General features: G+C 43.0%; 1 protein-coding gene across 1 annotated transcript in view; it reads right to left on the bottom strand.

The window, feature by feature from the left end:
• Window positions 1-472: 472 nt before the first annotated feature.
• Window positions 473-12,154, bottom strand: part of syne1a (spectrin repeat containing, nuclear envelope 1a) — a gene marked incomplete at its 5' end in the record, with an annotated part of 181,085 nt that continues 169,403 nt past the window's right edge. The window contains 8 exons of the mRNA XM_083790017.1: window positions 473-2,123; window positions 6,853-6,914; window positions 7,588-7,680; window positions 7,917-8,195; window positions 8,607-8,735; window positions 9,438-9,644; window positions 10,634-10,845; window positions 11,871-11,991. Of these exons, the coding sequence (XP_083646143.1) occupies window positions 1,850-2,123; window positions 6,853-6,914; window positions 7,588-7,680; window positions 7,917-8,195; window positions 8,607-8,735; window positions 9,438-9,644; window positions 10,634-10,845; window positions 11,871-11,991 (1,377 nt within the window). The 3' untranslated portion in view covers window positions 473-1,849. The remainder of the gene's footprint in view (window positions 2,124-6,852; window positions 6,915-7,587; window positions 7,681-7,916; window positions 8,196-8,606; window positions 8,736-9,437; window positions 9,645-10,633; window positions 10,846-11,870; window positions 11,992-12,154) is intronic.

The following is a 12,154-nucleotide window of genomic DNA, read 5'->3' on the forward strand; positions in this document are numbered from 1 at the left end:
CTGGAACTTTTTTACTTTGAAATGTTTTATAGTTTCTGAGTTATTTAACTTAAACGCCCAATGCAATCTCTATGGCAATAGCACAAACTTTGGCATGCTACTAGTCCTACATACAAAATCCTCAAAAATGATGAAAAACGGCGTGTTATAGTATGCCGTACGATATGGGCTATAGGCCATGGTCAAAAATTATGAAAAACAAGGATTAAAAAAAGTATGTAGAGTATGTAGGACTAGCAGCATGCCAAAGTTTGTGCTATTGCCATTGAGAATGCATTGGGCGTTTAAGTTAAATAATTCAGAAACTACAAAACAGTTCAAAGTAAAAGGTTCCAGCATGTGTACCCACAGCCTCATGCCACCACCACTTACTGCATCCACCAAGAGACTCATGAATGTCACCAAATGTCATCCTTGTTCCTGTCACCCCGTACATATTCTTTTAATCTCTCATAAAGGAGACGATTACATGTATATTTGATGTTTTATTATATGCAAAGAGTATTCTTCATGAATGTTAGCGTTAGCAAACTGTACATACATAAATAACCATTTTCATATTTCATTATTTTTTTACAGAGTACATTTGAACAACGCAGTGATTCTGATGTCTGTCCATCACGTCAGAATCAACATTATTACAAAGCACACTATTTCATGTCATGTCCAGCTAACTCAACACTACGAGTGATTGTTTGGTTTTCTCAAAAGCAAGGGACTTTCAAGTGCATGCTCAAACAGAGGTAAAAAAATAACTGCTTATATTCAAAGGCATTTCAAACATTAATATACAAATCAACTGAATCTGATAACAAGTGAGCATACATGATTTCTTTCTTTTGGAGATGCCCAAGATGATTAAATATTGAAATAAAAAAGGAATACTAGCGTTGGCTTTTGGGAAAAACAAGTGGGCCATCTCAGTCGGACGGCTTCAGTGCAGTACCTTCAACAGTGCTCAAGTCAGTGCTATAGGTTTCAGATTTTACCTCTATTCACATATGAAGAGATCCAAAATGCTTACATACAAGCCCATTTAGGAACAAAGAAAAAGTCATAGCTTCATCAACCAATACCTCTAAAATATATTGTAGAGATATACAAGTTCATTGGCAACTCAGTCAATCACTCATTGGACTTTGGTTACTAACCTTCAAAGAACACAATCAAGGATTTTAATATTGTGCTATTCATTGATTTTATAACAGCTGATGTCATGATTTTTCAAATGGTGAATATGTCACTTTGGAGCAAACTCTTCAAATACGGCTGTGATGGTATCATTTGCGTAATTTACAGTCTAGGTATGACACGCCACTCCCTAGGTGGTGCCTTATGTTCATCTATACTAACAATCTACCAACTGATTGAACACAAAATAAATAGTAGCAGCACTGAATTTGCGTGGACAAACAGCTCGGCTGACTTTGGCTCCCAACATACAGTATATAAATAGTGCTTTGTTTTTCATCAATGACACAAGTTTCATCAGAAACTTTCAATAATAATGTACACATTTTTTAAGTTAGAAAGGATAAAAACACATCAGATTATCACTGGGTGGGGTTGGGGGTTGTCCAAGGAAAAGGTCCGTTGACCCTGGAGATAGAAACATTTTTTTAAAGATTTCAGAACAGTGCATTTCTTGTTAGTAGGGAAATCTGACAGCATCAGACACGGGTCTCGCTATCACCACTAGATTCACTTTATACAAGTGTCCTTCCACAACAAGAGGAACGGAGTCTCTTGTTGTAGAGCCAGGTAGTGGGTGGGGGGCAAGAGTGGAAACATTCATACGACTCAGTGGAGTCCTTGGCAAAGCAGCGGGTATAGCTCAGTAAACTGTCCCTCATATAGGCGGAGGTCCATTGGTGTAGCGCAGCATGGGATGGAAGGAGCGGGCAAAGTTGTTGGCATGGTGGCAGCTATAGTCCTCTTCCGTCATGGGCACCAGGCAGGCCAGGCCGATCAGGAGCAGAAGCAGCAGCTGGACGGGAAGCGCGGCCCGGAGGACACGCAGCAGGAAGGACTGGCCCTTGGATGGGGCGGAGGAGGAGGAGAGGCCGTCTGGGAGGTCAGAACGGGAGGAAGCGCAGCCAACGCCCCCTGACGATCTGCTCAGACTGCAGGGAGATGGAGACAGGAGTTAAATCAAGCGCACACACACAAAACCGACCTGGGTCATATATCATTGGCAAATACTTTGTTTTACCCAAGTTCGGTTCCAAATTAGTGGTGTTCACCATGTAAGGCACTACAATGACTGGCAGGATGTTTAGACAATGGCAGGAAAGTCAATTTAGTGTCATTTGTCTTTGACGGACAGGCCCAAACCCACAATCTGAATTCCAGATTGAATTCCTGATTTAACACCAGCTATCTGTTACTCCGTGTAGGATAAAACAAAGAACGTGAATCATTTGCCAATACCTTTAGACTCAGTCTGGTGGATAGAAACATTGGAATTCAAACACAGCAGGAAGGAGAGCTAGACATACGGAAATACAGAACATGTACCCCTATATCCATTCAGGTAAAAGATAGTTACAATAATAAACATGAGTAGTTAAGAGTAACAGAAACACAAGAAGACTGCACGCACATACACATGCATACAGTGCTGGACACACACACTGTACGTACATACATATATACATGTACAGAGACACACACCAATAAACACTATATATTAGTATCAGAAAGTGTACTACTAGTTAGCTGTTTTTTCTCTTCCTCACTGAGGATGAAGATGCTCTGGCTTCAGAGTGGAGGAGTTCAATGTCACATCTCATTCCAAGCTAAAAGAGGCGTGCCAAATGCCTCCCCAGAGACTCCCATGTGGGAGCCAAGAGGAGGCAGGAGAAGGAACACCATGTTCCTACTCTGACTCAACCTATCTGGGCTGAGACAGGCCCACAGGCCTGCTCAGATCCCTCCAAATGTACACAGTGTAACAGGACAAATTGACTTAGTCCTTCTACATTCATAATGTCCGTGATACCACTCCTTCAGGTGGCCCACACAAGAAAACATTTAAACTCCATGGCAACCATGCCGTCTTTGGTAGATTTCAATTTCCGCAGCCAATTAGTACTAGCCTAGCTTATTAAGGGGAATGCAGTGCTCACTGCGTCACATACTGTACAAAAGGAAACAAACAACCTACAGTAATTGATTGTTTAACACTGCTGGCATGACTGCCATTAACCAAGGTCACGACTCGCCTCATGTATGTACATGGTGTACTGCGTTATTATATATCACAGACAGTGGCTTCAGAAAGAATGGACAGAGGCAGGTGAGGTGGTGAAAGGAAAACAGTGCAGACAAAAAATAAATGGACGGAAGGATGTAACAACCAAGATCCCGCTTTTCTTTTAAACTATGTACATAGAATAAAACAATGCAGAGACTCAGATACAAAACATAGGACTAATAGTGTGGTACAAGGTGTATTTTCGTAGGACTTTTTTGCTAAAAGTGATTTTTTTGCTTTTTTGGCTTTCATGGGGACCAAACTGTCAGAAAATGATGGGGTTCAAATTTTCCCGACCCCCACCCCTTATTTGGGGGGTCATATATTTTGGGACCCCCCATAATAGTACGCCAGACAATTAATGTCCGATTTTCATAATATTAGGGTTGTTTTATAAGTTTTTAAATATTCTGAGTTGATTTCTTACTCTTTGAAAGTAGCCAGAATAATCTTTTCTTCTTTTTTTTTAAAGATTTATTTATTGATAATGCAGATATATACAACAATGAATTACAGAATCATGATTCTTTTTTTCTTTTTTTTTAAACAAGACAAGACAAACTCAAAAAGGAAAAGACAAAAAACAGTAAAAACAACCCCCCCACACACACCCCCCACTCCAACCCCAGAAAGGAAAACTAGAATAATCTTTTCTGACTTTTGGTTGGGGTCTTTCTTCACCCGGGGCCCCCCGGACTCATCTCAGTACTCATTACATTCCTCGCTCTGCTCCTGTTCCAGAACAATGTCAAATTAGATAATACTTTAAGCATTAAAAGTTTACAAAAATGAGTAGTAGTTAATACCAGGGGTCTTCCACAGCACCCATATATGTGATTTGCAAGAATTTCGAATATTATTAGAATATCTTGCGTTTATGTACCGGTACCTTTGAAAGTACTTTGATAGTTTATTAGTATTCTACCATTATTGTTGACAGATGTTACTGGAGGGAATAAAGGTATTGCAACTTCTCACTTTGGGCATGCAGAATGTGTCCATTTATTTCACACACTGCACTCACACTAACAACACAACACACACACACACACCTATCCTCTTAAAGAGCCCATGGTCAATTATGCCTACAATACATTATTTGCAGGATCTATTCATCTTTGTCATCATCATCTTGAATGTCCTCCCTGATAGTGTTGACACAGTCTCCACCATAGCATTTGCAGAGAGGAGTGCAAGGCAGGTTATTGTTTGAGCAGCTGCACCGTCCCTTGCAACCTGCTTTGCAACCACATGTGATGAGCTTAAGTACTGCCTTTGGAGCAGGGAGGGCAAGACACCTGACTGGAACATACCCTCCACTATCTGAATTCCATCCATTTTGTTCGATTGGTGGAAGCTCAGGGCAATTTGTCAGGTATGAATGACTTATCCCGCATTGTGACGTAGTTGGCACAGAGGATATGTGGTAGCAGTGCAGCACGAGTTGGAGGTAGCATCTCACCCTCCAAGTTCTTTGACCGAAATAGTTCCCATCTAGTAATGGCAAGGTTATTGGACCTTTTGGACTGTAAACACGGCATGCAAAATGCTCCAATGGTGAGGAAAGCTTGCCGTTAACAAGCTCAGGAGGAATGGAACCCATTCCAAGGTCCTTGAAGCAGTTAATGGCAGGATCATCATCATCAAGCCTCAAGTAGGCATTGACCCATGTCTTCTTGGAGATTCCAACAAATTTTCCTACCCAGTCAGCACCAGATAAATTGTGTAGGCCCAGGAAAATTGTGTAGGCCCAGGAAGAATGTCATTTTTTGCCCCATCTGACACAAGCGCTGATGAAACCAGACTCTTCAATGGTGTGTTCTCTTTGAACAGATTGCCTCCACAGTGCAACTCAATCAATTTACATTGCTTGAGAGCATTTTCTCTTGACCTCAATGCAATCTCTCCTGAGAGCTGATAATGTTCTTTCCTTGAAGACCTGGAAGCTTTTGGGAAGCTGTTGAGGTACTGATTCACTAGACCAGAAAGATGAGGTGTGGTAGTGACTAGTCGGTCCAGAGCTGCTTCATCTCTACTGAGTCCAACCATCCCACCATGTCCCTTTAGCTTCTTGATTTCCTGGGCTCAAGGGCTTGATCTGTGAAGAGATGAGTGAACGGTATCTCTGACTTTGCCACCACAAATTCACCTGACTTCAGTGCGTTCCATGTTTCTGGGTCATCCTGTTCAAGAGCGTTCATTTGGGCAAGATAGACTGGCATCAGTCGAGCATATTTAAGGAGATCACGAGCAAAGAAATACTTGAGTTCCTCTAAGGATGACACCAGCAGCCTGGCTGATCTTGGCTGATCTTTATTTAGCAGCAATATTTGCTACACTTGGGTCTGAGGCACCTTACTTTGAAAATAGCTGATCTACAAGCTCAAACTACAACCTTGTAGATCAGCTATTGTTGGCTAAAGTTCTCCTTGGAAAAGGGATGCTATGGTTCAAGTGGTTTAATGTAAAAAAAGAAAAAAGTTCCTATCCCACAATGATTTGGTGGGCCCCTGTATAGTAACTCTGAGGACCCCCTAGGGGTCATGGGCCCCCTGTGGAAGACCCCTGGTATTGGCTACTACTATTTTTTTATATCAGAGCCCAGCTACAAACACTTTTATGCTTCATTTATGATCTAATTTGACAATATTCTGGAGCAGGAGCAGAGCAAGGAATGTAATGAGAACTGGGATAGGCCCAGGGGTCAGTCCGGGAGGTCCCAGGTGAGGAAACACCCCTACCAAAAGTCAAAAAAGATTATTTTGACCACTTTAAAAGTTTAAGAAATCAACTCAGAATGTTTTAAAACATACTAAACAATTCTAATATTATGAAAATCGGACATTAACTGGCTGGCATACTGTTCTGGGAGGTCCCAAATAGATGACCCCCCCAGAAACGGGGTGGGGGTCGGGAAAATTTGAACCCCATCATTTTCTCATAGTTTGGACCCTATAGAACCAAGATCTGCAAAAAAAATCCTACAGGAGCTGTTTCTTTGATGCCTTGTACCACACTATAAAGGGGGCCGAGAAAAGAGCATTAGGAATCACATAGTGTCATCTAGTGGCGAAGGAGAGAACTACAGGATTAATCTGAGAAAAGTGGGAAGCAAAAGTGTATGATGATGACCACATGATAGCAATTGACAACGCCATTCAGAACAGCGAGGGAGAGCAGCAGGGCAATGGAAGCACAGAAATAAAACATTTCCACTTAAAGGAGACGGGGAGCTGCCCGATACAGGCCATTCCCCACTCTTTTAATAGCTGGTAACATGGCCTCTAGAGAAAGGAAGGATCATGGAACAGCGGGTATGACTTGATGTCAGGACGTTATCCAATTGCTAGAGGATCAAAATCAACACAGCTCTGTTATCAGAACTACTATTATTCTTAGCATTAAGTCTCCTACTACAAGTGAAACATCACTAATTTGTGTTTAGCTAGTCGATCAATAGTCCCTATAGTTGTGATTGGGGTAAAAGCCACTATGGGTGGTGCTGATGTTTCATGAGTAGAGGGAAAGGTTGGGGTTCTGTTGTGACTTTGGTTCCATAATCCTCCCTGTGGTTCTAGAGTCCAGGAGAGAGGTACCTGTGGCGAGGGCCGCTCTCAGGGAGTCGCTCTGCGTGGGCCTGACTACTTTTGCCCCGGGGCTGTACCACGTAATGAGCAGGGAGGGGTAAAAGAAAGAAAGAATGTTTCAGTCCAGGGCAAATAAAGACAAAGCTTCAGATGAGAGGAAAACAAACCAATAACATAAAAATAGCAGTAACTTCAGCTATAGAGAGAGGACATTACCAACCAAAGGGGCAGCAACATAATCAATGACGGTGGTATACTGTCAGAACCAAGAAATCTGGCTTCTCAACAAATTTACATAATTAAAAGGACACTTAAATTAAAATAAAAAAATATATTTTATATATTTATATTCTAGCATTATTGTTCATATGATGTAATCTATCAATTCATCTATCGATTAAATTGTCACAAAAATCATTTGGTCATTCTATAGCAAACAGAAAAGCCAGTTTTTCTTGTACATTTTTGGCTATGCAGATCAACATGGTGTGGGCAGCAAAAAACATTTCCAAAAACGTGGTTGGGAGAGCAAAATATCAGCTGGCATGTTGGCAAGCAACTGACAAGGGAGACCAGGGGAAATCAACTTGCGTTGATCATAAAAACAAAGGGGGAATCTAGGCACTACAGGGTATACACATGCATTTGGGAAAGAGGGATAATTATATATTGGTATTTGGTTGATAGGACATCTAACTTGGGACTGGGAGTTCAAAGATATGACAATACAATGGAATACATTACCGATCGTCTGCGACTTGGGTGTGCCCCTTCTGTCACTGGACCAGTTGATGGAGAGATGTTGGACTTGTTAACAGGAAGAGAAAGTAGGCACTCCTGCAACATAAACCCAGTAGAAAATGATACTACTGAACTGTAAAGTGTTAACCGAGGAGGAAATGTTATTTAACAGGAAAGTTTACAACAGACACCTCATCCATTTGATCAGACTTTGGGAGAAACCTCTCTAAAGAAACCTAGTTTAACTGTTAGCAGCATTGCGGCAAAACTTCACAATGAGTTTGGGGCTAGAACCTTCAGGATACTCAAAAAGCGTGGAGTGCGTCTCTGACCTGTTGTGTGTCAGTGTTCTCCAGCCTCCTCTCTAGACCCTCCAGGTCAGCGCTGACCTCCCTCAGGAGCAGCCTCAGCCGGTTCCAGATCACGTGCACCTTCTCCTGGGCCTCCAGACGCTCGCTGCCCTGGGCCTGTGTGTGTGCCAGGGCCTGCGGCTCTGAAGCTGGGGACTGAAGTAGGACACTCTGGGACTGAGTGTGAACCAGCAGCTGAGCTGACAGTTCCTGGAGGGAGGTCACCTTCTGCTGAGAGTCCAGCAGCTCACTCTTGATTTGCTGGGGATATGGATGTATAAAAATGGAGATCAAAATGTGTTTTTCTATCCAACGTTCTTGCCGTAATATTAGTCACAGACACTGACATTCATCAGAAATAGGAAAGAACTTAAAGTTATAATTTTTGTTTTTCTTCTTTCACCCAAAAAACCTGAACTTTGAACATGGACGTCTGTTGGCAAATTGTTCTTTTTTTCATTGCAGCTCAAAAGGCTTCAGAATCAGATCACACCACACAGAGAAAACCCCAGACTACAGAAAATCCACTGAATGTTCAAAGTTCAGGTTGTTTCGGTGTAATTGAGATCATACAAACGAAAATAAAAATAAAAACGAATGAAAATGTAGGTCATGAAAGCTTTAAAACAGTGTAGCTTGGACAGTACGCTCTACAGTATTGGATGGACATACCATCAGTGTTCTGTGATGAGCTAGTAATGTTTTACGGTCCAGTTTGGGAGGGATGGGCACCACCTCGTTTCTCCTGCGGTCGATGTTCTCCAGCCACAAGAGCAACCCATGGCTCATCTCATGGAACTCCTTAAGGTGGGGAGATGACAGTAGACATTGTATGGATCTGACCGCATGCACATGGCGGCAATAGAGGGATTTGGTACATGTGGTTCCACATAGGCTGCAAGCCTGCAACTATCATTCATTGCTTTTAAAGTACATTTTATCCATCTATAAGCGTTTACAATATTCATCTGAGAGCCTCTGTACGCAACATAGGCTAAGGCCCGACATTCAAACAGCTTTTTCCCCCACGGCTATCCGGCTCCTCAACGCTGCTGGTGTGTCCCCCTGACCCCCCTTTATCCTCCCTCCACCCCCACTCAGAGTGGAATGGACTGACTTGTGCTCTGAACTGATCACTTGAACTATCTGCACTTTATTTTATTCACTATTCTTTGCACTGTCTTGTCCTGTTTTGCACTTGTCCTAATGTTGTTGTAACTGCTGTCCCACCAAACTAAATTCCTAACATGTTACATGTCATGGCACTAAAGTGTGTGTGTGTGTGTGTGTGTGTGTGTGTGTGTGTGTGTGTGTGTGTGTGTGTGTGTGTGTGTGTGTGTGTGTGTGTGTGTGTGTGTGTGTGTGTGTGTGTGTGTATGTGTGTGTGTGTGTGTGTGTGTGTGTGTGCGCGAGCCCACGCGTGTGTGTGTCATGTGTGTGTGTCTGTGCGTGCATGCACACGTGAGTGTGTGTGCGCTGGTGTGCGTGCATGAACTAAGGTACCTGACACTGCATCAGGGCCCTCTGTAACTCTTCCCTCCAGGCCTCTAGAGAGGCGCCCAGCCTGTCCCAGCGAGAGTTCATCTCCTTCAGTGCGTCCCTCAGCGCCCACGCCTCCTCAGAGTCGGGCTCCGAGTGGAGGAAGTCGGCACTGCTCAGGTTGATTGACAGCACCTCTGACTTGTGGCCATCCAGACTCTTCTGCAGCTCCTGGCCAGAAGAGACAGGAATACATGAAAACAACAATAACATAAAATGAGTAATGTAATGTCTCATTAGTTGTGTGATAATGATTATCCGTGTGTGTTTGTCAATAATCACTATATATAGTGTATTATTACTTCATTTTGTAGTGGTGTCCGAACGTATAATGATAATTATGATGACCCATTTGCATTGTGATACAACAAATCTTTCTAAAATAGTGAAAATAGCAAGTTGTAGCTTATTTCTTTATTATTCTTTTTATTTGGCTTTTTAGATGCTTTTGTTTTAATTATTTTTTGATGGCGTATCTATCTTCTTCAGGGGTTCTGGTTATAATTGAAAGGTAAACAAAGAAACAAAACATATGTCACAGAACTTCATGGGTTCAGGACAGGTTCTGGTTCCGTTAGATTCTTGGTTATCTTGTTGTAGTGGTAAGGAGCTAATATTAGCTGACATGTATCCGATACTGAGACATGTGTAACAAAGCTGTGTACCTACTGTTGACTTTACAGCACTGTTTACGGCCGTAACACAACATTGCTGGTCGTTAACAGTTCTAGATGATACACTGGGTGCTGAGTGCTGACAGGGACAGCACGTCAAAGCTGTGCATGTGCATGTGCATGTGCATGTGCATGTGCATGTGCATGTGCATGTGCATGTGCATGTGCATGTGCATGTGCATGTGCATGTGCATGTGCATGTGCATGTGCATGTGCATGTGCATGTGCATGTGCATGTGCATGTGCATGTGCATGTGTGCACACACACACACACACACACACACAGACACACACACACACAGACACACACACACACACACACACACACACACACACACACACACACACACACACACACAGACACACACACACACACACACACACACACACACACACACACACACACACACACACACACACACACACACAGACAGACAGACACAGACACAGACACAGACACAGACACAGACACAGACACACACCCACCTTGAGCTTCTTGATTCTGTCCTGGATGGTGTGTATATCCGTGCTGAGGTCCAGTCCTCTGAGCTGGCTGAGTTCAGCCTCAGACTGGCCCAGCCAGGCCCTCATTGTCTGCAGGTCTGAGATCAGCTGCTGCCACTGCTGCAGGTTCTGCTTGTGCCTGTGCTTCTCGCTCAAAGACTGAGCCTGGATCAGCTCCCAGCGCTCAATTACACCTGAGTGGAGAGAAAGGTGTTGACAGAAACATTGTGACAATTGCACATAATGAAATGGTATTTATGCACATAATGATATTGTATTATCTGCTTGATCTAGGCATGTCCTTATATACGTGTGATATGGGGGCATGTAGAAAACTGTGAACCGGCTTTTAAGTCCATATGAACATTCCTAGCTCACATGAGAGGTAACAGGTCTGATTGAATGTCACCCAACTTTATTTATAGAGGAAGTGACACAGGAGGGAGGAGGAACAAACAAATCCAGGTACCTGGGTGAACAGGACAGAGAGGAGCTCCGTGGCGCCAGATAGGCCTACCGTTTAAATCACTGCACTAAAGTGTTAATGTGTAGTATCTGCAGCCGAGATAAAGGACGTTTGACTTAGTGGAGCCGACGGAAACAGGAACACGCAAGCCCGTTGCTGTCGTTGGATCACGGTCGTTTGGAACCACACCTGAGACTGACAGACGTCTCTTCTGGTGAGATCATTCCAAACATTGTCCTTGTTGGATTATAATAAGGGGTACCCCAAACGCTTGCTACGCCGTCGGGAGCGGACTCTTCATGCTGTGTGGATTATAGGAACTTTAAGAGACTATAGTGCGCGTGCACGCGGAGAGGAGGACCGACGCGAGTCGCGCGACTGCTATTTTGTTTATTTGAACTTGTTTATTGTTTATATATGATGTTGTGATCCTGAGGGGCTGCTGGGACTCATTTGGGTTTGGAGGGGGTTTGAGTAGTGTTTGACTTCTGTCTTTTCTGTTGTGTAAACTGTGTATCTATTGATTGCCATTCTGTTTGCTCAACACCATTGCGTGGCTTCTATATAAAATACCACAGAGTTAACCCGACGATCCTGCTGTTTTATTCCTTTAGCAATGATTATCCTTTCAGTGGAAAAGGCCGATTGTTACAACATGTTAAAGAAGAAGGGTCATCATAGCAGCCCGCTTGCAATGATGTTACAATACCATGAGTCTTTGTGTGTGCGTGTGCGTGCGTGCGTGCGACTGACCTGCACTCTGTGAGTCTGTGCTGGTGGGGTTGGTGAGTCCAGGCATTTCATCATCACTGAGTTCACCTTCTACTCTCTTCACTGCATCAATACTGCCACGACACTCACCCATCAGACGCATCTATGATAACATAGGTAGTTTTACTTACTGTTACTACTGTAAAGTGACATTCAAAAATAGCAAAGCTGATACTTTTGAAAATGTCCACATAGTAATATAATATTATTCATCCAAAAAGGTGATGCCAGTGTTAAATTGATGAAGAAAATCAATGATAACAAAT

Source organism: Protomyctophum parallelum, assembly GCF_964188405.1.
Source record: "Protomyctophum parallelum genome assembly, chromosome: 19".
Taxonomy (NCBI): domain Eukaryota; kingdom Metazoa; phylum Chordata; class Actinopteri; order Myctophiformes; family Myctophidae; genus Protomyctophum; species Protomyctophum parallelum.